Source organism: Atractosteus spatula, chromosome 1 (genome assembly GCF_055471065.1).
Source record: "Atractosteus spatula isolate fAtrSpa1 chromosome 1, fAtrSpa1.hap1, whole genome shotgun sequence".
In the NCBI taxonomy this organism is placed as follows: Eukaryota; Metazoa; Chordata; class Actinopteri; order Semionotiformes; family Lepisosteidae; genus Atractosteus; species Atractosteus spatula.
The window spans coordinates 21638941-21664254 of record NC_142706.1 but is presented as its reverse complement, the minus strand read 5'-3'; the positions used below and the strand labels follow the sequence as shown (position 1 = coordinate 21664254).

General features: G+C 37.5%; 2 protein-coding genes across 3 annotated transcripts in view; both read left to right on the top strand.

Annotated features, from left to right (window-relative positions):
- Window positions 1–6987, top strand: part of LOC148840741 (alcohol dehydrogenase class-3-like) — a 15632-nt gene extending 8645 nt beyond the window's left edge. For both annotated transcript variants that reach the window (XM_088919337.1, XM_088919347.1), the window contains exons 8-10: window positions 2098–2230; window positions 4355–4493; window positions 6866–6987. In XM_088919337.1, coding sequence (XP_088775463.1) covers window positions 2098–2230; window positions 4355–4493; window positions 6866–6896 — 303 coding nt within the window. In that variant the 3' untranslated portion in view covers window positions 6897–6987. The remainder of the gene's footprint in view (window positions 1–2097; window positions 2231–4354; window positions 4494–6865) is intronic.
- LOC148840740 (alcohol dehydrogenase 1-like) lies at window positions 6914–25314 on the top strand. Its single transcript, XM_088919360.1, has 10 exons — window positions 6914–6991; window positions 12200–12276; window positions 13909–14010; window positions 15992–16133; window positions 17060–17147; window positions 19355–19574; window positions 21128–21388; window positions 23036–23168; window positions 24056–24194; window positions 25138–25314. The coding sequence occupies exons 2-10, from the start codon at window positions 12259–12261 to the stop codon at window positions 25160–25162; spliced, it is 1128 nt and encodes a 375-aa protein (XP_088775486.1). The 5' UTR covers window positions 6914–6991; window positions 12200–12258; the 3' UTR covers window positions 25163–25314.

Below are 25314 nucleotides of genomic sequence, written 5' to 3'. Positions count from 1 at the left end.
GAAAGATGTTCACTTTTAAAAGTTTTATGTAGCAAGAGACCCCATTGATTTAAATGTGGAATTATTAAACATTTTGATCGTTTAAACTAACATACATTTTCTTATGTAGTTCAGGTGGGTAGCTGCGTCAGCATGCGTAGGCTGCAAAGGAACAAGTAATAGGTTTATTCCATGCTGAAAAAAAGAAGAAAGAGAACACAACGTTTCGGCCGTGGAGCCTTCTTCAGGTGTGAGAGAGACAAAGCAGTAGGCAAAGGTAAAGTAGCGGGAGAACAAAGGTTGGGAGGGAGGAGGAGTGAGAGGCGGGAGTAGGGGACAGAAAGAGAGGCCAGTCAAGAGGTGTGAAGTCAGAATGGGTGCAAAGAGGTGTGAAATGAAACTTCCAATGAATGGAGAAAATTTAAAAGAACATTAGTCTGTCGTTAAGGGAAGGGAGAATGTGTGATCCTAGCTGCAGAATAATTTTAGTTTCGGTGGTCTTTCTGATGTATGAGTTCGGAAAACCGTCTTTGAGAACACAGACGGAGAGATTAGAGTGGTCGTGGCCGTCAGAGGTGAAATGAGAAACAATGGGCTTGGAGAGATCTTGAAGATCTCTCCAAGCCCATTGTTTCTCATTTCACCTCTGACGGTGAAGATCTCTCCAAGCCCATTGTTTCTCATTTCACCTCTGACGGTGAAGATAATTTTAGTTTCGGTGGTCTTTCTGATGTATGAGTTCGGAAAACCATCTTTGAGAACACAGACGGAGAGATTAGAGTGGTCGTGGCCGTCAGAGGTGAAATGAGAAACAATGGTCTTGGAGAGATCTTGAAGATCTCTCCAAGCCCATTGTTTCTCATTTCACCTCTGACGGTGAAGATCTCTCCAAGCCCATTGTTTCTCATTTCACCTCTGACGGTGAAGATCTCTCCAAGCCCATTGTTTCTCATTTCACCTCTGACGGCCACTTTTTTTGAGAACACAGACGGAGAGATTAGAGTGGTCGTGGCCGTCAGAGGTGAAATGAGAAACAATGGGCTTGGAGAGATCTTCACCGTCAGAGGTGAAATGAGAAACAATGGGCTTGGAGAGATCTTCACCGTCAGAGGTGAAATGAGAAACAATGGGCTTGGAGAGATCTTCAAGATCTCTCCAAGCCCATTGTTTCTCATTTCACCTCTGACGGCCACGACCACTCTAATCTCTCCGTCTGTGTTCTCAAAGACGGTTTTCCGAACTCATACATCAGAAAGACCACCGAAACTAAAATTATTCTGCAGCTAGGATCACACATTCTCCCTTCCCTTAACGACAGACTAATGTTCTTTTAAATTTTCTCCATTCATTGGAAGTTTCATTTCACACCTCTTTGCACCCATTCTGACTTCACACCTCTTGATTGGCCTCTCTTTCTGTCCCCTACTCCCGCCTCTCACTCCTCCTCCCTCCCAACCTTTGTTCTCCCGCTACTTTACCTTTGCCTACTGCTTTGTCTCTCTCACACCTGAAGAAGGCTCCACGGCCGAAACGTTGTGTTCTCTTTCTTCTTTTTTTCAGCATGGAATAAACCCATTTTCTTATGTAGATGACTAATAAAACATTTGGGCTTTTAAATGCATTTTATTTGAATGTAAAAAGTAATGAAGTCCATATGAAATGGTGTCCAGGTGTTGCTATGATCTAGAGTTTGTTTAGACTTTATATATCAACTTTCAACACTGTTTACAGCAAATAAGTACTTTATTATGCATCTTATCTACTGTCAGACTTGTTTATTCTTGGTATCAAACTTGACTCTTGACCAAACTGGCATATCAGCTCTAAACATTCTCCTACAACAGGATATTGTTTTTAACTATTTTAATTTTGAAAGCTATTGATTTTAAAGTAAGAAGGTGTGCCGTTGTATAAGATCTGCAGATGTGTAAATGAGTTTTCCTGCAAGCATTTTCTGATCGATGACATACTGTATGAAGTGTTGGTTGCCTCCCTCTGTATTCTGTACAATGTGTTAAAGTATGCTGTAGATAGTGTGTAATACCCATAAGTTTTGTTTTGAGAGACGTCTCGTGATTTATTTGCACATTTTGAACAGATGCTTCTTTTCTGTTTCAGAAATCTGCCCTTGAGTCGTGTCGCAAAGGCTGGGGAACTAGTGTCATTGTTGGCTGGAATGAAATGCATGAAGTCTCTACCTCGCCTCTTCAATTAATATTTGGGCGCAATTGGAAAGGCACTTACTTTGGAGGTGAAGTTTTCTGTGTTTTCATTTTAATAGCTAAACTTTTTGTTAAAATACATAAAATTGTAACTGATGTTTAAAAAACTCCAATTGAACACATTAGAACCGAGATTAAATTAAACAAATATCTTTATCTGAAGACCAATCTCATATTTTTGTGCGGCTTCATCGATGGGTGTAGTATTTACACCATGTGGGTGGGTGAGTGAGTCTTACTGCACATATTTGTTATGTTTGGATGAATGTAGCTTGTGTGACACAGATGTATAACACTTTTCAGTAATTCTGTATGCTGATACTTAGGGACGCTTGTGTCTGTGTCTAATAATTATTGTTAATTGGTGTTTGATTGCTTACCTGTTAAGACGTCTCAGCTCTTTTTTCTATCTTAAAAGATAGATGTTGTAAGATGTTGCTTAACATCTTAGTAGGTGATCAATTTATAATTAACAGATACAGTTGTAATAGTGTAGAATCATTCTCACAAAGAGCATTTTTTTTCTTTCTGAGGAGGTACTATTAGTTACATTTCCCATTTAGTAATAGACCCACTTGAGAGAGGTTCTATAGTGAATAACTGGTAATACCTTGAGAACAATGGCTTTTTTCTAAGAGAACAGCACAATTTTAAAAATGCATCACAAATCGAAAATTGCAATTAAGAACTCATCTGGATCAAAAGAATGTGCAGATGTTTCAAGGACCAGGATTAAGAACCACTGGCAAGTTGCTTTTCGTTGTTTTGCCTTGATATATTATGCAAGATTTAGTGTAAAGCAGATGTAGTTAACATACTGTATGTTCTCTGGGGGCACGACAGTGGCACAGTGGTTAGCATTGCTGCCTCACAGTCCTGGGGGCCTGGGTTCATGTCTGGAACTGGGGTGCTATCTGTGTGGAGTTTGTATGTTCTCTGTGTTCGCTGGCTGCTCCAGTTACCTCCCCTCACAGTGCAAAGCCAAACTTGTAGGTTAATGGGCCCTGGTGTCAGAGTGTATCTGTGTCTGTGAATGCACTGTTATTCCATCCACAGGGCAGCCTGGATGGGATGCTTTCTAGCTCGGACAGTGTCTGACTGCTCCACAACTCTGAATTGGATGAAGGGGTTAGAAAATGAATGGATATGTGACCTGCTCTGCTGTCAAGTTTAATTGTCAGAGATTAGTTAAATTACAGAGAGCTTTAAATATCAGAAGGTGCATTTGAACTATAATAAAGCCATAGTCTTTGCAAAACCAAGGCTACTGTTATCAAAACCTGATCCTGAAAATTAATGTCAGAATGCTTGATAATGGTGTAAATTGTAGTGAAGATGTTTTGAATTAACCGAAACAATTAGAAACTGGAACAGTAAATTCCAAGCATACTTGTTGGGAATAAGGAATGTCAATCATAACACATGCCGACATGTATACAAAGATACAAAGGATACAATACAGAGTTGTTATCAATGCTGTAACACACTCGGGGTGGTCTTTTTAAAAGGCAGATCTAGTTAAAACACACACAAATGCCATCATAAGTTACAAATTCTGTTGCTCTTTACTTACAGTGCAAGAAAAATAAGAAAGTCTTATCTTACTAACTAGACTTATTCTCTTCTTTGATTATACACACTATAAATGCTGGGCAGCGTCTCTCTCTGAGACCCTTCTCAAAATTCTTTCCCAAAAGTTTTTTCTCTCTGACTTTTTCCAAAAACTATACTTTCAAAAATATCTCAAATACGAACTCACAAATTCCAAGCTACTGTATAAGCTCCTCAGTCAGTTGTGATTTATTATGATCTGTGATGGCCTGGAGTCTCATCCAGGGTGTATCCTATCTTGCACCTGTTGCTTACTGAGATAGGCCCCTTAAACCCTGTATTGGATAAAGTAGTAAATAGATTGATGGGTGGACTTATTGCAATTGATCAGAACAAAGTGAAGAAGCTCTGTCTCAGAAAGGTTTAACCAATCTCATATTTTTGTGCGGCTTCATCGATGGGTGTAGTATTTACACCATGTGGGTGGGTGAGTCTTACTGCACATATGTGTTATGTTTGGATGAATGTAGCTTGTCTGACACAGATGTATAACACTTTTCTGTGTGGGTAAATGCGAAGTATATTGATGCTGTCTCTCACAGGCTGGAAGAGTGTGGAGAGCGTGCCCAAGCTGGTGGAGGATTACATGGCAAAGAGACTGAAGCTGGACGAGTTTGTGAGCCACACTTTGCCCTTGGACAGAGTGAATGAGGCCTTTGACCTCATGACTAGTGGGAAAAGGTAGCAAAAAATGCGAATCGGTCTATAGTATTGCTAATGTTTCAGTTACTCAATCATGGCTCAGCTATAAAGCTGGTTTCAGAAGTACTATCCTTAGAGGCATGTTAAGGGGAATGTTAGGGTATAATATTTGCTCATTCCCAAATCCAAACCAAAACAAAAAAATACAAAGCCTGTATGTGTGGATGTAAAGGTTGGAATCACTGTGGAAATAACAGACAAAGTGCAACTTTTAGCAATACATAATCATTTACCCTTTTCTTCTCCAAGGTCATGTTCACAAGTTGTTATATAAAGGACATACAAAATTTTATATCTACTGTATAAGGTGATATTTACTAAGGAGATATACATGTTATGATATACAAATCAATTAGAACACCATTAAGGTGTTAAATGTTTTAAGGTGTGCATTAATGATGACCTCATCTCTCATGCTTCATGCTAAAGTGTGTCTTAAGAACTTAAGAAAGTCTGGGAAAGCTTTGAAGAGAAAAATGTCAGTTTTCTTCTTCAGAAATTTTGTCTGAGGTCTTTTGTCCTAATGATTTGTTTCTTTAAAAATTATGCATTTCACAGAGTAACCAGTAGATTTCTTAATATGTCTCATTGCCATTGGGAATTTGTAATGTAAAAGTTCATTTCAAATTTACCATTTTACACCTTTAATACAATTTTCATTAGAAGCACAGCATCTATAGTATAGCATAATTACTACTGTATATAGACATGTCAGGATCACACTACAATTTTACTAATATTCAGTCCTTTTGATTTTTAACTATCAATGTTTTAGGCTTGGATTCTCTAGATTATGCAATTCTAAAATGTAAGAAGTGAAATTTGCTCCTTTTATTTGTGCAAGATTCTTGACAAGGGTCAATGGACTCTCCACTATTTTGTCTCTGACTGATCATTTACTCATACTTTATTTTGGCTACATTCACTGATTTCTAAAAGGGATAATGACCCAACACGTTTTTGTAAAAAAAGTATCCAGGGAAAGGATCTTTTTCACAGGACTCTGCTTGTGAACAAAAAAATGTGTTCTGTTAGGCCTTAAGTGTAAATCTAACCTTTTTTTTTTAAATCCACAAATGCTCATTACCATTATTATCTTTCTCCAACCACAGTTTGGAAGCTCCAAATTTTAATCAACTCAGTTTTAATTTTAGGAGTTGTGCCACCGCAGGAGTAATGATGACTGTGTATTCTTCTCATTGGAATGTGCCATTTTCTGCTTTCTGTCACTGTGGAGAACAATCTTGGCCAGTTGAAGCTTACTCAACTACAGCAAAGCTTAGCCACTTCTGCACCAATGCTTATGTCAGTCAGCCACAGTCAGCTGATAACAAATATAACCCAGACTCTGTGGCAATGCCAGACAATCTCTGGACTGTAGGGCTCAACTTGAGCACTAAACCACTATGCCGCTCTCCCTACAGAGCACACATACTCATTGCAGTGAAAAATACAGAACTGAACTGAACTACAGTACTTATCAATGTGACATGGCAGGCACTAGTTTTTTTTCCCAGCCTCTTTTCTATTTCTTGTATTTTCTCAGTAATCTCAGTAATGTAGACTGGTTTAAATTGTACCAGGAAACTGTATGCAGTGTTATATCAGATAATGAAGCATGTTCCGAAGTGCTTCTTTGCTTGTGAAAATTTTGTCATAAGCAAGACTGGGAAACAAGCTTGTGTGTCGCTGTCGTACTTGCAGAAATATAACTTAAGACATCTTCTTTATTTGGGAACTGTAGTACTAAACAGTGCATTTCTACAGTATGTATCACCAACTGATGTTGGAAAATTAGTAATTTTCTAATACATAGAGAACATCATGACTTGCAGAATGTTAGAAATGTATCTTATACACTACAAGAATGCCCATAGTCTGAATGTTTTTTTTTTGTTTTGCTATTTTAGAAATATTCTTTAACATTTTCAAAAAAGTTTACCAGAAAATAGTTTGCAACAATGGACTCCAAGAATCATTTCCACATTTCTAAGGTGTTGGTTGTTTTTTTCCTACTATGTGACCTACTATGTGATCAACTATAAATCTAAAAAACTGTACTTTTTTGGTAGATTAATACAAAACATTCTTAATGAAGGTTATTGTGTAATCTAAACATTTCTGCGGTTCTGGAATAGCAAAATATTGCACTGGTTTGATTGCTTTCTGGGAAATCTAATGTGACCTCAGTTGAAAAGGTGGCTTAGAATGGAGCTGACATTTGGTGTCAGTGTAAATCCAGTAATGGCAGACATACTGTACAATACAACAAACAGAATATTAAGTGCTGTTTAATGTGAAAATGAAATCTAATTGATGTCTTGACTTTTATTTTTGTCTGTTTTTTTCAGCATCCGAACAGTCATAAAAATGTCAGATTAACTAATGCAGCTGTTTGCAGAAGACAACTTAGAGGCCTCTTCTCCACTTCTGTGTCCTGTTCCTAAGAAAATAAAATACCTACTTACGCATATGTGGTGGGTATTCTCAGTCCGTACTTTGATAGAAACAATCCCTCCTGAACATACAGTACAGAAAAATCATATTAACTGACACTGAAATTAGGATTCCGAAACACTTTATTATAGAAATACCCTTAACTGTGGAATAGATCAGGCATAAAACATAAAACCTTATGTCATTATTTACTCTTACATTAATTTACAGAAATCAAGTGGCGTTCATTGAGAATAAATCTCTCGTTTTTTAAATTGATTTATAAGATTTTCATATGGATATTGTAACAGAATGTAGGGCAGTGTTATAGAGAGCATATTTTTTGGACAGAGAGTTCTGAGAAGTCTCTACTCATTATAACCCTGTCTGCTGAATTTTGTAGTTTCCCATGCCTGGTCCTTAAAGGGAGGGACACTTGATTAGCTGAGTAATGAGACTCAGCTCTCAACAATTAGCTTCTTTCTCAACCTATAAAATGGCATGGCAAGCACAACCTTTTGTCTTCTGGTTTGGGAAAAGACCAGAATTTTTCCAAGGAAGGATGTAAAATTGATTTTTCTGGTTTGAAAGTGTGTTGAAAGATGAACTCTGTGCTGCACTATAAAACTCACTGGAATAGTTAACAATACTAGAAGAGCATTTGTGAGGCTTGTTTTCCTGTAGTACATAATATTTTACAATTGAAAGATCCCAACTGGTAGTGATGTGACACCCCTAAACTGTCACAATTTATTTTTTTATTGAAACCTGGGTCTTTAAACAGTTAACGTTTTGGCTGTTCCTCCTTTAGATTTTCAAATGGGTAGGGTAAATAAGGCTAAAGATGAGTAAGCGAACAGCTGCAAAATCATTCAGCAAAAACAAGATGATGCCGTTCAGCAGAACCATTAATACAGATTTAGGGCATATCTGGAATTTCACATAGATGCCTAGAGGTCTTCCTTCAGGACCGCTGTGTATACGGGTTTTCTTTCCAGCTCAGCGCTTAACAAGCCAATTGAATTGATTATTGTCCTACAGTAATTGCAGTAATTTAACAGTTCATCTCAGCTCTTAAGATGCTGCTGATTTCATGAGAGCTATAAAATCTGTTGGACTGAAGCCCTTCAGGACTGGAATTTGGCCTCCCTTGTTTAATACTACTGTGAGAAATAGGTTTGCTTGACAGTTGTTTGGCTGTGCACTCCCACACTGCTAGAAAGTTCTGTGTCCATCTGTCACATTTATTTAATTTAAAATAGCTGTACATGGGGGGTGACATCTTCAACCATTCAGCAAACAACATTTCAAGATACAGGTAAAAGTTCATTTTATTTCATACTGAAAGGTAAAGAAATAAAACACTGCTTTTCAGCACTATTTAATTTACATTTTTTTAATGAAGGAAATTTAGTTATTATGGTAGCCCTAAATATGTCTAGTATTGCACTTATTGCCTTTCAAGTGTTGTTGAAGTTGTTGTTTGCTGTCATTGTCTGTAACTTCTTGTATCTTTCATGAATTTCTTTCACAGTATATTAGCACTGTTATTTGCTTCGATTCTCTGACACATACAGTGCCTTGCAAAAGTATTTAGAACCTTGCACAGTTTAATTGCATAAGTATTAAAAAAACATCTGAGAGTTTTAAAATCAGAATATGTGTACAAGAACTATGTAGAATTGTGTAGATTAGGTGAAATAGCTGATATATTAGTGAAGGGTATTAATGTACCTCAGAGTACAGTATAAAACAGGAGTTGACAGTGTTCCGGTTTTCAAGTTCTCTGTGGTTTTCAGGCAAATTGGTCTTATCTGAAGTTGTAATTTCATCAAATCACATTACTTCAAAATTAATCAAAAACAATCATTGAGTTCTTTGAATTATTTATACAAAACAGTAATGCATTTTAGTCAAACAAGTACATTCACAAGATTTTCAGACTTCTGAATTAATTCCTAACTTTCTCCAGTGCAAAACATGGAGAAAGCTATTTGACTGATTTACAGTCAGTGTTGAGTTAAGCCCCTTGGCTTGATTTTCTTGATGTAATTTTTTGCCAAAAAACCTCAAAATTGTAAATCATATCTGTTTCTCAAATGCTATGTTCAGATTGCCAAATCTGATATCTTGGAATCTGATCAAACAGGAATGTAATTTTAGTACTACCAGAGTAGAGATATCCACAAGAATTTCTGCAGATTAAAAACATGTGCAGAAATTGGCCTTGAATAGTGATCTGAAATGGGCAGTGAAAGAGGCCGTTTGACCAAGATGGATTCAGTAAAAAGGCAAATACTACAATGTTCTGGTTTCTTTGCTTGAACCTGTGTAGGCCTGTCATATTGGCATGTAAATGAATGTGAAAATTGATTTGCATTAGGTGCATAATGTATTGGAAAAACAACTGCACGATTCAAATGATTGGTTGAATGTGATCCTGTCTATTTTTCCATGGTGCGATTCCACTTTCCATGGTAAATTTGGTGGTGGAGTTAGCTGGTTCTCAGTAATCATTGCTGCCTCCGGGATATTTGCGGTTATGCAGTGTGGTTGGTAAGGGATGCACCTCTCTTCCAGTTGGCACTGAACCTCCAGTACTGGGCTATGTTTCCTGTGATGTGTTAAGTCACAATTTGCTCAAAGGTGTGCAGGTTGAAGGAGTGTGCCTAGGCTTTCTAATTTTCACCTGTGGGTGGTCAGGTGAACATAGCTGAGAATTAAAAAAACAATTGACTATGTATTGGTGATTCTTAAACATTCAGTTTTCCAATTGTGACAGGCAGATATCCTGAATCAGGGAGGATCTGCACACAAAAAAACACATGATGGCTGATTAAGTGGAGTCCAGGTGACTTAGTTAGCCTTTTCAGGTTCTCAACACAAATGAAACACTCAAAAATCACAACCAATGTGTACTGTATGCAGAAACACAATTCACCATTTATCTTATAAATACAATTATCACCCACTGTTTGTATGGGCAGGCTGGAGGACATCAGTTCCACCAAGCATCCCTTGGCGTCTAATGCCCTGGAGACTGCAGGGAACGCAGGTGGTCATCCATGCTATTCTCTCTCACACAGAGAGATAGAGCAAGGAGAGCAGAGGTGTCACCCAGGTTACACCCTCTCCTTCAGATGGGAATTAACAGGGAGAGCAGTGTCATCATGCACCCAATGTCCTCTGCTTTCCCTGGTTTGAAGAAAAAAGCCTCTCACACTCTTACAGTGGGCTTTGGACCAGATCTCCCACTCCACTCCCCTCTCTCCCTCCCGACAGACTTCCATCTTTTTCATTCTATGGAAAACATTTCCAGAACATCTGATCCTTTTGATCGTTCCTTTTCATTCCATCCCTTCTCTCCTCCTCTGATTGCTCAGGCTGGTATAGCAATGACAAATTGTCATCTCAGGCAGACTCAGGCAAAGGTGCATCACCATCTATCTCAGGTCTTAGTGACAAGACCTGCACAATTTGATGCACCTTCCTCACGTTGGAGTACTCTTGAGTCACGGGTTGCTGTACCTCCCTCACCTCTGCAAACTGTTTGGGTTACGCATTTCCTCGTACTGTAGGTCACCCTTCTTTGAAGGTCTTTGTCCTGCTTTTCACTTTGTCCTGCTTGCCACTGCTTTGTTAGCTTTCCAGGGCTGAAGTTCAGTCAGTTGTCAGAGGTACGACCAGCCCATCTTGATTCACCTCACTGCCTTTTCTCCCCCAAAGCTTCCCAGGGTCCTTGGAGAGGGCTCAGGTTAACCATTTTCAAGTTTCCATAAATCCAGTCATAAAGGAAAGGAAAAAAAAAACATCTAGAGCAGCAGATGTGGATTTTTCCCCCAAAAGAGTGCTCAGGTTTCAGAATCAATTTATGACAGACTTAAAAAAACACATGAAGGCTGATTCAGTAATAATAATAAATTAATAATAATTGCTTACACTTATACAGCGCTTTTCTGGACACTCCACTCAAAGCGCTTTACAGGTAATGGGGACTCCCCTCCACCACCACCAATGTGCAGCATCCACCTGGATGATGCAACGGCAGCCATAGTGTGCCAGTACACTCACCACACATCACCCATCAGCGGGGAGGAGAGCAGAGTAACAAAGCCAATTCATAGAGTAAAGCACAAGAGGCTTTATTGTGGGTATTCTCAGATTCTTGCAATTAAAAAACACTCATAAATCCCAAGCACCACTGCTGCTGTGTACACTCTACCTACCTGTATACCAAACAGAAAGCCTAGTTACATCCATGTGAGAACATGCAGAAACACCCTTTACCAGTAATCTAATTAATTACTTTATTTGGCCAGATAAGGAATTGCCAATAATCATTTAAAATGACTACCTTGCCAAAATGCTTCCACCTAGTGCAGAACACAGCAGTAAAAGAAAGAACAGATTAAGTCATGCAACTAAAAATACAGTGCATACATGCAAAGGCAGAGCTGAAACGTAAATAGCATGTAGAAATCCAAGCTCCAAAACTGCTGAGAAATGTGGGTAATATTTTTACAACTGAAAATATTTGTCAAGATTCAAGTCCTTCTTTGAATCTGATGGAAAATCTATGGCAAGCCTAGTAAATAACTGTCCATCAACCAAACAACTTGACAGATCTTGAGCAAGTTTGTGAAAAAAACACCATCCCAGTGTAAAGTTGGTAGAGACTCATCTGAAAATACTCACTACTCTAAATTGCTTCCACCAAATATTGACTGGGGTGAATATGTCCATAAACAAAATATTTTAGTTTTTGAGCTCTTGCTGACCATTTTTGTTTTGATAATATTCATTTTACAAAATGTGAATATGTCATCCGAAATTTAACAAAACTGGATATCATTGGAAAGGAGTGAATACTTTTGCAAAGTGCAGTAAGTATTAATCCTAACATATAACTACATCCGGATTTGTAAAAGCCGAAAAAGATTAGGGATAGTTTCTGAAATTATTTTCCTATTTATCAAGTTCAGGTACGAAATCAAGTGAAAATGGTCACTGTAATTAGAAACTGCTATGTGACAAATAAACAAAAAATTCCCTGCTGAGAACAAAACTGTTTTAGCTCAGTCATCTGCTTCATTTAATAGGTAATCTGATTAATTACAACATTTTTAAACATTGTTGAAAAATGAAAGGGAATAAAAGCTCATGCAGGGTCAAATGTTTATAAGTAGATTGAAGTTCCTGCCCCTTTAAAGTCAGTACCCACCCCTTACTTCATCACTCAACATTTTCAGAGGGAGTTCGTGGAAGCCTTGTATATTTCTGAGACATTGGCTAGCAGCCTGTTGGAATCATGGACACTGCTGGAAAGGTACGTAATTATATACATAGAAGGGTGGTTTCAGGATTTCTATGCATTGCTTTAGTAAAGTAGTGCATTTCAAATAATGTGTTGTGTTCTTTCCTTCTGAGAGCAAAATCTCTGCAAGGTTTTCAAGAAGCAAAATCTCTTTACAAGGTTTTATAGAAGGGCGGTTTTGAGTGGATTCAATTTTTTAACATATGCTACTTAATAAAGTTAAAATAAACAAGATGGCTCATATATACTGTAGTCTCTTTGAAATTTAACAAAAAGGAAGTATAGGCTTGATTATCTTAAAGCATATCAATGTACTGTAGTCTTAGTAGTGAGTGATTTACTGTATGAAGCTTCAAGATGTCTTGCTTTTAGTACAGTCGAGGATAATTCTAGTAATGAGGAGGTAGATGAGGAGAGTCAAAAGCCAAAAGAAACTATTCAAACTATTTCAAAATAAAAATTTCTGAAGTGAGAAATATTCTTCACTTTTCTTACCTTTAGATAAATGCCACCTAGTTTTCCCTTACATAACGCATAAGATAAGATTTTTATTGTCCCCTGAGGACACCCAGCACTCCTGTACATTTAAATAGAATGCAAAAAAAAGAAGAGAAGAAAATAAAAACATTGCACATTATACTATTACAAAAAATAAGAAGGACATTGTACATCATTCTATTGCACATGTACAGTACAACACAACAACATGTAACATTTATAACACAATGTTACAGTATGTTCAAATGGGGGAATATAAACAAACATTTTTCTCCCACTTATCCGCAGCTTTAAAATTTAGGTGTAAATTATTTTTTAAACATATTCTGTTAGAAAACATTTCTTTGTTTCCATGACTTTATCATGGTGGCTCAAAGTGCAGGTCTCTTTCTGAATTGTTTGCTTATACAGCAGCTACAGGAATTATATAGTAAAATTATAGCAAACGCTACTGTATGAATGATAAATCTTTCTAGTTGTTAAATAAATGTCACATTCTTTGGATTAACTGTAATTGTGTTATTGAATAATATACAGAGAAGATTTAAAGTAATTGAAACATAACTAATCACCATTCAGTGACCAGGTCATCACCAGATGTACCAGATCTACTGTTACTACCTCATTAATGTTGATGTTGACTGTGGTTCAAAAGAAGTGCCTCAAATTAAGTGTAGATTAAAATTAAAAACAATTAAGGAGACAAATAAGTTTTAATGCTGTAATTCATATATCCATGGATGACACATTAATAGAAAGGTGATTATTTTATTTCTACACAGTGTGGAAAAAATAAACAAAACAGGATACAAATTTTAAGTGACTGCCAACGTGGTTGTCATTCCTGTGATATAACATTTTAACTAGCATCAGTACATTCTTCTGAGATAGCTCCCCTAAAATAAAATGGATATCCTTGCAAATCATTTTAGTTGTCAGGTTATTTAACCTTGAGGCTGTGTAATGTGAAACTTTCTTAAAACAGAAACAGTCTTCATATTAGAGATTTGTTTTTTTTTCCCTCCAATCCATGCCCTGGTGGAATTTAAATGATTAATTTAGGTTTTTAGAAGTCTATGCATGATGTGAGGCAAGAAAGTTTGTTCATGTGCAGCAACAAAGAGAGTAATAACATATGCTTCACAGATTATTAAGTGCAAAGCAGCAGTGGCCTGGGAGCCGAACAAACCATTATCAATTGAAGAGATTGAAGTAGCTCCTCCCCAAGCCCATGAAGTCCGTATCAAGGTAACATAAGTCTTTTTATTTTTGTTGTTCAATATTTCAAACTGGTGATACATCACAATACAATGTTTAATTCGTAATTTTATCAATGAACAAATTACCATTCATTTTGTGTATTTATGAGTATTAGAGGCAGTTTCAAACATCTTAGAAATGTAAGGTTATTTTTATTTTTGTTCATAATTTCAAACTGGTGATCCATCACAAAACAATGTTTAATTAGTAATCTTATCAATGAACAAATTATCACTCACTCAAAGCAATGTTTAGTATGCTGCATGTTCACACAGAGCAAAACCTTTGTAAAATATAGCTAGTGTTCTTTCTGTCACAATACACTTCTAAACATTCTTGATATTCTTTTTCATTCTTTTTTCTTAACAAAATTACCTTTCATAATTGTAGAATTCAGAATGGTTTTGAGTGTTCTCTTTGAGTCCATAAATTCCACTTTACCAGAAGTTAAAGTGAAGCAAATTAGTCAATTGTTTTAGCATTGAGTAAAAAAATAACTTTTCTGCTGAAGACTCCTGGAGAGTGTTGTACAAATAATGGTGTGCTTCCAGGGCTGAGTTGAATTTATTTTTTCAACGTTTTGCACAAGAGCATTGCTTCATTAAGCAACTTAGCCTTCCTGTTTCTGTTATACATTTACATGTGAAAAGAAGCAGATGGCCTAAAACAGTTTACTTTATTTTTACTTTATTCAGATGAATGCTATGACAATCACTCATTACCTTGTTTAACCGGAGCAAGCTTTCATTTCTTTTGCCATCTTGGCAAAGAGATTCATATTGTTTTTGAAAACCAACAATGCAAATAGATACAAAGTACATACTGTAAGTATCACCAGGAGCAGATGTTTTTCAACCCTAAGTTGTATTTTCAGCCATTGAAAGCATTCTCAGAAGAGACTAATTTTAGTTTCTGTTATAAGGTGCCAAAACTAATTAAAAAATGAAATGAGTGAACCACAAAATCCAAAGTCCAATTGAATTAAGGACTATCAGATTTCATCGAGACCAATAATTGCAATATGTTTTGTCAAGTCAATGGGATTGCCTACTGTAGGTAGGGTTCTGTAGATTGAACATGTATCAGTGGTGTTATCTGATCAGTTAATCAGTTCTGGGTATAAAACTTCAGGTTATTAAAAACAGTACCAGATACAGGTTTGAGAAAACTTTGTCAACTGACAACATGCACTAACAAAACGTCTTTTGTTCAGAAAATTGTAATGGTCTATCTTTGTTGAAAAGATTGGGATACAGTACTTTTTCCACATTGGGTTCATTCTGAACTTAAAGCCTAACTTAAACGCCAGAACATCCTATTCAGTGGTGGTGTTTTGAATTTAACATTATCATGGTCGGTGACATCACGCTTTAATGTCACCCAATAGTTGTGTTGGTAGAGCATGAAACTTTTAATCTCAGGGTAGTGGGTTCATGTCCCATTTCGGGCGCCAGGTCCTCCATGTTGGAGTTTGGGCACAAGGCTAACAATACTATCCCATAAAAAACTAATGTTGTGGTAACAGCAACAGGATGTTGCTGCTCCTACTGTACATGCTGGAAGGCATAACTGCCAAACTTCCACACATTCATTTCTTGGTACATTACCAGTAATGATGCAGGTGTAATAAAGGCAGTGTACTATATGTGTTACGTAATATGATTATACAGTATTATTACCAGTATTGATGCAGGTGAAATAAAGGCAGTATACTGTATGTGTTACATAATATAATTAGATTTTTTGTTTACCATATTACACTAGGATTTAAAGGCAGATGAAAAGGTAGATTTATATTTGCTACCATGACAATTTACTTAATTCACTTTGATGGATTTATTCTAGTCTTTTTAAATTTGTCTATCCACATAGCTTTTTAGACAGATTGGCATTTTGCACAATCCACGATGTGAACAGCTATGTTGCTCGAGTTCTCTTTTTTTAGTGTGATAAATCTCTTTTGAATTAGGTTGTTGCCACTGGAGTGTGTCACACTGACCTCTACTTCCTGTATGAGGGCAACCAAAAAGAGGGCTTCCCGACAGTTCTGGGCCATGAAGGAGCTGGAATTGTGGAAAGCGTGGGCCCAGGAGTGACCAAGTTCAAAGCAGGTGAAGCCATCTTTGATCAGTGTTACACAAATGTCCTGTATTGTACCTCCAGAAAATCATGCAGACTTTACTCATTACTAGAAATAATATGTTGCACTTCCTTCCTAAAGAACAAGCAATATAATAGCACACGGTGTTTCTCGATAAAATTCAGGTAATTGATTTCAATTGCAAAATAACCCTCATGCATTTAGTTTTGTAGACGGATGTCTCTCATACTCTTTGTGGCGTTCTGTGTGTTTTCTTCATACCACAACTTCAGCTAAAGCTGCTCTGTCCCATCTTTTACATTAGTACTATTCCAAAATATTTTAGGTGTAATTTCCAAAAGCAACTATTCGGAATGAGTGAGAGTGAGAAATGTGTCTGTCTTTTAATGTAATTAATCTTATGCTGAGCCTTTCTGGAGAACAAATTAAGTTACATTTTTCTTAGTGACTGCAGTGTCTGCTCTATTCTTCATAGTATTCACATGACAGGGTTGGTTGATATTTAGTAGTTCATCGTAAGTTTCTAACTTGTAATTGTGTTTTATCTTGTGTATTCTTTTTATTTATTGTTGTTGTCATTCTGTAAAGTGCTTTGAGGAGCCACCTTTAAAGGCGCTATATAAAATTTTATTATTTAAGTTTATTATTATTATTTTAAAAATTAAACACTGGCTGAAAGTCAGTTAGTGCAAACTGGGGGAACCCACAGAACTGAAGGCTTGTTTTAGCCTTTTTCTTTACATGTCAGAGTTCTATTAATTTCCCCAGTAGAACACTTGGAAGTATATGAGAACAGCAGCTCTAGGACATGATTTCTAACAGCAGTTACTGTACATTATAATATGGTTTAATATTATAATATAATAGATTAAGTATAAAGATACTGACAGACTAGAGTGGCAGGTTGCATTCTTCATTTTATTTCTTGTTTTACAGGTGACAAAGTCATCCCTCTGTTTGTTTCCCAGTGTGGAAAATGCAAGTTTTGCGTGAATCCCAAAACCAACCTTTGTGAGAATAGCTGGTAAATATTGTGTTATACAGTATATCGGGGGCATGGTTTAAATACTGTAAATTGATAAAAAAATATACTGTAATTAGAAAGTTAGTCTTGATACCAGCATGCAACGCTTTCACCTGTTAAATCAATTTTAATCACTGTGACCACTTTGTTCTTCATTATGGCATGATTGCAGAATAAATAAGCCTGCAAACATCTACTTACAAAATGAAATAAACACAAAACAGTTCCTTTACTTACAATACAAGTGAGTACCTAAACCCATCCTTTCACAGAACTGAAACTAAAAGACAAACAGACCCTAACACAATCTGAATGATAGGCAAAGGCAAAACCATTTCTTATAAAATACAAAAAACCCTACTCAGGGCAAAACAGCTCTGAAAAACTATTGTTACAAAGCAGAGAATCTTTCCTCCTTCCGCCACTGGTTGATTATTTTGTCACCATGTTAGGGCATTATTCATAAAGGCTATTCTCTTTTTACCTCACATTCAAAGGATTGCTTTATTAACTCTTTCTGTGGCCTGGTAACTTTCTGTTGTCACCAGAACAGACATTTTGAACAATTTAAGTCACCTTCATTTCTACACAATTCGTTCAAACACTATTTCTGAGAATCAGTTAACATCAGAAGTGCCTATTTGTCTTTATTCAGTGCCCCACAAATCCTGTCCAGAGACAACCATCTTCCAGCTCAATTAAAACAACAATCTTTAAATAGTAAAACACTTTCTTAGTATTAAGCTCTTGAGTGAAAACTTAACTTCAGAGAGCACGTGGATAAAAAGAAAAAAGAACTCAAAATGGTACATGAAGTTACCATTCTGATATTCTTTGGGTATAAATAGTGAGTGCTACTTCCTTGTCAGATTCTTTTAATTTGTTAATTTTGTAGAAACCAACAAATGCAAATGTTGTCATTATATTGAAAAAAATGCAACAAGTTTCACAGTGGTTTAAGCAATCCATTTTTTTCACAAGAAATGAACAAAATTGTTGCAGTTATGAAAAAATGTTACAAGATAACATTTTTAATAACCTCTGCTTACATTGGAGTGAAGCAGCAGTCTGTGGGTCAGAATATGAACCCAATTACAGTCTATGGAAACACAGGAGGACAGACAAGCAATGTTCATCCAGGAGATGGTGTCAGAACAAAGCAGAGTTGAGAATCCAAGCGAAGCATAGGACAGGGAACAAGGTATTTAGAGAACTGTAGGATGTGAGAGGCTTCAAGCAAACACTTTCACATAGTCCAGAGCACTGCCAGATCTTAAGTAGCCTATTTCACTTGAGGCGGGGGAAGACATACAGTAATTACCCACAGGTGAAACAAGCTTTCTGTCTGATTTAGTATCCACAACAATCGGCACTGACTGACAGGTGAGTAGAGGTGTGGCTGGCTGCATTGTACCACCAGCCTACTCTGCAGCACTCCAGTGAAGGCAAGCATGATGGGAAAAATTGCACACACAGAATAATGATGCCAGTCATGGTGTGTGTTCACTTAGTATCAACACAGCTGTCTCTTTATGCAACGTTTGGCTTTAAGCTGTATCCAACAGATGGTATTTTACATTGGTCTGGACAATGTTTGATTTCCCATCTCCAAAGAACCTATTTTTCTTATGACAGTATTGTTAAGGGCACTACTGTCATCCTTTTTCTTGTGACTATTAATATAGGAAGTCCATAGCTGAGGACAGCAGCTGACGAGTGTAGACTGGCTCTGCTACTGTCTAGATTTTAACTGCTGGGTCTGCATGTCCACATCCTACCCCATACTACTACAGACTAAAAAACATCAAACAGGCTCTGATTTATGAGTTCAGAAACAGATTGTGAACAGTTCTGGTATATTGTCTACAGACGAAAGCCATAACTCCTTCAAAAACTCCCTGTGCATTACTTTAATCAATCTTCCTGCTGATCCTTTCTGTTCTTGCACATTCCTAGTTTTATTAAGGATTCTGTGTGCTCTTCTAGCATTTTGAAATCCCCCCAGCTTCTTAACTCAGATCCTTTACATTTACTATATATGCATCAAAGGTAAAAGCTTTTCTTATATCTGTTCTGTTTTTTTTATTGCTTTTAAGTGTTTATGGTTATCAGAGAACTCAGAAAGCCGTTTAGCTTTTTATGACTATGAAATGACTTTGTGCATGTCATTGATGATGTATGTAACAAAGCATATTTTTGCTCTATAGGTCGAATGAGAGGTACCAGGTGATGTCTGACCCCACCACCAGGTTCTCCTGTAAGGGGAAGCCCATCCTCCAGTTTATGGGTACCAGTACCTTCTCTGAGTACACGGTGGTGAAGGACATTGCTGTCGCCAAGATTCATAACTCTGCCCCCCTGGACAAGGTCTGCCTGCTGGGCTGTGGCATCTCCACTGGGTATGGAGCAGCCCTCAACACTGCCAAGGTACCTACCTGCCCTGCCTCTTCATCTTTCAGCTACAGAAGCACACTGTTGATCCTAGAAATGTGTGCGATCTAGTTATGTTGTCCTATATAATAATAATAATTAATTGCTTACACTTATATAGCACTTTTCTGTACACTCCACTCAAAGCACTTTACAGGTAATGGGGACTCCCCTCCACCACCAGCAATGTGCAGCATCCACCTGGATGATGCGACGGCAGTCATAGTGTGCCAGAACGCTCACCGCACATCAGCTATCAGTGGGGAGGAGAGCAGAGTAATGAAGCCAATTCATAGATGGGGATTATTAGGAGGCCATGATTGGTAAGGGCCAATGGGAATTTGGCCAGGATGCCAAACTCCTACTATATGTAGTAGGAATTCATTGTTTAATAAAATAAAAATAAACTGATAGGTAAAATTACATGTATATTGATGGTGACTTTCTTAGTTGATGTTGCATACCATTTGCTAGTGAATATATAACAAATCTAGGCAGATAACTGGGAAGATGCAAAGATACTTCATATTTCTTGAAGGGCTATTGTAAATTCATATTCCCATAACAATGTCCTTGTCATAACTTAAACATTAGTTTTGGGCAGTAGTATGTATGGGTTTTAGTTTGCCACTGCAAATGTCACATTCCACAACCTTTTGCTTAAGTGAAAGATTATATTCAGCCTCTGTTTTTTTATCTGTAAATTGGTACTTACTGTATTTCCTGTTTACTGTATCTGTCCTGGGCCTTGGACTGTGTTGGAAAATGCATGCAGAATTCTAACAGCACTGACAAGTCTGTGACTAGGAAGCATGGAACTGAAACACTGACTGAAACACATAGTGTCCATGTCAATTTAACAGAGACCTCTGCTCTGCTCTCTTAACACGACCAACTTGACAGATAATACACAGTAGGTGGCTTAATGGACTGCAGTGTTACTGGCCCCCATTTCGCTCTGTTTGCCACTTTACCCTTTCACTCTTTTTTTCTAAGAGTGGCTTCCCAATTTACCACATTTAAAATCTGAATTGTTCTTTAAACAATAAAAACACAATGATCTTCTAAGCTCTGTGCTTTCCTATGATACTGTATATGTTTTCATGTTTTCATCTATCCATCCATTTTCTTAGTATCCTTACTATCCTATCCTGACAAGTAATGGATGCAAGGAAGGGAACACCCTGGACAGGGCACCAGTCCATTGCAGAGCACACACAGAGACACACACTCACACTTAGGGCCAATATTCCCAGAAGCCAATTGACCTACCAGTTTGTCTTTGGACTGTGGGGGAGGAACTGGAACACCTAGAGGAAACCCATACAAACATGGGGAGAACAGACAAACTGCACACATATGGAACCCAAGGTCTGGAATTGAACCCACAGCAATACTAACCGCTGTGACACCATGCCACTCTCACATGTTCCTAGTTCTACTAATTAGAATAATATTTTAAAGACATCCTCGGACAAAGACTGTTAAATGTGTCTCTACTATCTGAATATCCTTTCTGTCTGGCCTTACATCTCTCTCTCTCCCTGCAGGTTGAGCCTGGCTCCACCTGTGCAGTGTTCGGCCTGGGAGCTGTGGGTCTGGCTGCTGTGATGGGCTGCAAGGCTGCCGGAGCCTCTCGGATCATTGCAGTCGACATCAACAAGGACAAGTTTGAGAAGGCCAAGGTGTTCGGCGCCACTGAGTTTGTCAACCCTAAGGACCACAGCAAACCCATCCAGGAGGTCCTGGCTGAGATGACCAACGGAGGAGTGGACTTCTCCTTCGAGTGTGTTGGAAACGTCTCTGTCATGGTGAGTTTTTGCAGGTATGAATATTGAAAAACAATAGACCACAAGTGAGATGACCTTTGCCATCTGTTTACTCGGTTATTTGAAACCTTTGTATGTAGCTATGTGTGTAGATTTTGCCAGATGAGGTGGTAGCTAAAATGATACATATCTTCATTGTCTTGACCCTTATTTCTATGTCAAAGCTCTTTATCCATTTGTGACTAACCTTGTCAAAGAAATGGCCTGGAACACCAAGAACGTAACTATAGTTCTATTTCACGTTTGTCCTACCATGTTAAAAGTCTTAAATAGGAAGTTTCAATTATAGTTTTGTCCTGCATCTGGTGAGCTTTTCAACAGGAGTTTAGACAATGAGACTGTAGTGAAATAGCTCTTTGTCAAAGGTAATGATTTGCTGGTGGCCTCTGACTACAGGCCACTTAATAATCTACTCCTTCTACACTTCCTTTTCTTGATCACTGGTAGTTTCCTTGGGTGGTACAGTATGTCTCCTATTTGGCATCCAAGAGCCTATTTAAAAAGTGTTGGTTCAGTACATTTTAGATCTGATGTTGCCGGTGTACTCTTGGGTATTCTAGAAGGTGTTAAGACTATAGTATTTAGTATTCTCATGTTGTCTATTGCTCAAGATTACTCCTCTTGAGTTTCAAGAGTTTGAGTTTCAGTCAATGCTGATGCTATACTGATGACACATTCCCTTGCAGACAAATCAGATACTGCTACTGAGGGTACTGATGTTAAGATATTGATGCAAAAGAAACTTGATAGGACAGAGATTATGCTAATAGGCTGCCAGCATGTGCAACCCAAATTTGGTAACTTCAGTGTTGTTGATAGGGCCAAAATAAAACCCTTGCTAGAAGTTAGAAACCTCAGTATTATAATTTAAGAGCATGTTAGGAATGTTATAAGGACATTCTTCTTTAGTTTGCACACACTAAAGCCTTTTCATGTACAGTGCCACATCTAATAGTAAGTTACGATAAAACAGTATGTACTGTGACTCTGCAACTGTGGACATTTTTAAATCTCACTTGAAGGGGTGTCTCTTTTTAACCTTTAATTTGCTCTTTGTCAATTTTGTCATTTTTTATTTTACATCTATAATGTGTGTTATGTATCATTGTATAGCACCTTCAGTTTCTTAAAGCTGTCCATTTTATTTAATCTAATATTATTATTATATCTAATAGCCATTTGACCTATTAGGTAATCTTGTAGTATGTATGGTGCTTCTTGTTTTAAATGGATCTTATTTTTAGCTTGTTTCCTTCCTGGGACATCTGATGTTCTATACCATTGGGTTTTGCTGTCATTTAATTCATATTTAATAATACCTCAGTCTCGTATGTAATCCACCATCTTATGTGTCTTTTTAATAAATTGCATTTATTTGAATACATTGCATGGATGGATATAGCTTTAATATTATTAAGACCTGTGTTCTTGCTTCATTAATACAGTATTGATAGCAGTCTGCATCTCTTAAAAGCTCGGCTGAAACTTCTCTGCTAGGGCAGTCTTATTTCAATCACAAGCGTCATACTGCAAGCATTTCTAAATCAAGTGACCCAGGAAAGTCTCTGTGCTGTTAGTGGCTCCCCAAAGTCCTTGTTTTTAATGGAAATATTTCTACTTGATTTCTAGAGAAGTGCCCTTGAGTCTTGTATAAAAGGCTGGGGGGTCAGTGTCCTTGTGGGGTGGACAGACAAACATGACTTTTCTGCTCGGCCGATACAGCTGATATCTGGGCGCACTTGGAAAGGGACATTTTTTGGAGGTGAGAATCTGAATTGGTGATGTCCCTTGCCTCTCTAGTTTTCAGGCCTTCGCTTATTCCTGTGGCTGGTGGAGAACTGAAGGAGAAAGGACAAAGTGTGGGTGAATGAACGACTTGCTTTTATGGACAAGAAACTGCTATTTATGCTGCCAAATGTGTTGAGCATGAAAGAGAAGAACTTAATTATCAACAGAAGCTGTTAAATCTTCAAGTCATGTTTAGAAGTCATGACTTCTAGTCTTGTTTTTCAAAGTGCCTCCTTTATGAGTCACTCAACACCATGACCTTTCACAATAAGTTCATTCAATCACCACAATACAACAAAATAATTCTATCAGCTAGAGGTGTCACAGTGGTTTGCACTATTGACTTTTTATGAAGGGCAGTGTGGTGAAACAGTGGTTAGGATTGATGGGGTGCTGGGTTCAGTTCTGGACCTTGCGTGCTATATGTGAGGGGTTTGTATGTTCTCCCCCGTGTTTGCGTGGGTTTCCTCCCACAGTCCAAAAACATATTGATTGGTTACTTGGCTTCTACCTAGAGTGTACCTTGCCTAAGTGCATTTTGCAGATAATGGACAGATAAATGGACGTTTTATGAGGTAATTCTTTTTTAGTGTGCACCATAAAATGCAATTTTTTCAAGTTCTCTCCTGGTAAACAAAGCCACGTTTATAGCCATAATTCTTTAAAGCCATAATTCCCCTGAAACAAATACCTTTTATTTCATAAACCGTTGAAAATGCAATCCAATATACAAGACTTTAAAATGATGATAAGAGATAATAAAACAAATAGAGACTGAAATGTATGTAGGTTTCCATGGGGTAGCCGTAATGCCATGACCTTTCTAGGGGCCACAAATACAAGACTGACTATTTCCCACAGGTTGGAAGAGTGTGGAGAGTGTGCCAAAGCTGGTGGAGGATTACATGGCAAAGAGAATGAAGCTGGACGAGTTTGTGAGCCACAATATGCCCTTGGACAGAGTGAATGAAGCCTTTGACCTCATGACCAGTGGGAAAAGGTAAATATAACTGGCCTCTTCACTCGTGTACTAATGGGTGAATAGGTGAATACCTTGAATGAAGGAGCTCCTTCAATTCATGAAGCAGACGGTTCGGTGTCTTCTATCTTAAATGTAATACCTTTCCAGGCATCACTGTTTTGACTCCTTAGGTAATGCAGCAGGTCATTGATTTTCCAAGGTCGAATAACCATACCAAAGCTTTTATATTAACTTAATTCTGTGCATTCTTTTATAAAGTTGTTTTGATTTAGTTTTTTTAGTGTTTTGAAATTGTTTTCAGAAATTAAGCACTTTCTCCTTAAAAACACACAACTAAATGCACATTTACAGTATTGCAGAAACACAGTGCAGTACAGTGTGCATTATTTCAGATTGTTTAATTCACCTAGTAATGTATCTGTTTAATAAATGAACAAAACATATAAAATGGGTGGTACAATGGCACAGTGAATAGCATTGTTGCTTCGCAGCTCTAAGGCCTTGGGTTCAATTCCACACCTAACGTGCTCTCTGCATGGAGTTTATACTGTATGTTCTCCCCATGTTCTCCCCATGTTCACATGGGCTTCCTCCCACAGTCCTAAAAATACAAATAGGTTGATTGGCTTCCAGGAAAACTGGTCCTAGGTATGTGTGTGTTTGTCTCTGTGTGTCTGCCCTGTGATGGACTGACATCCTGTCCAGGGTCTATCCTGTCTTGAGCCCCTTGATTGCCTTGAAAATGTCCGTCTCCCCCGTGACCCTAAATTGGGTGAAGCAGTTATAAAACAGATGGATATAAATAAAATATTTAATATATAATGACTGTCAGTGCCAGTGACTACCAGAAAATAATGAATGATTACCAGTCAACAAATAATTGATCTACTGTACTTTTAAATGGACTGGAGGTGGCAGTTTACCATGAAGTGTCTTAACTAACATTTCTTTTGTGTTCCAGCATTCGGACAGTTTTGAACATGTAAAGAAGAGGCAAGAAAAGTTTTTTCCCCACATCTTAAAATTCCAATACTCTAATGATTTCACTTTTTGTAAGCATGCTCAAAGTTCTTTCTCATGACTCGATTCTGTAATTTTTCACTTTTACTAATAGTCTTTGAATAAATTACCTATCAAA

Excerpts from the sequence above, each read along its gene's own strand:
- LOC148840740 (XM_088919360.1), top strand. Across the intron at positions 23,169-24,055 it reads GAAAGGGACATTTTTTGGAG|GTTGGAAGAGTGTGGAGAGT; the intron begins GTGAGAATCTGA and ends TATTTCCCACAG. Across the intron at positions 24,195-25,137 it reads CTCATGACCAGTGGGAAAAG|CATTCGGACAGTTTTGAACA; the intron begins GTAAATATAACT and ends TTTGTGTTCCAG.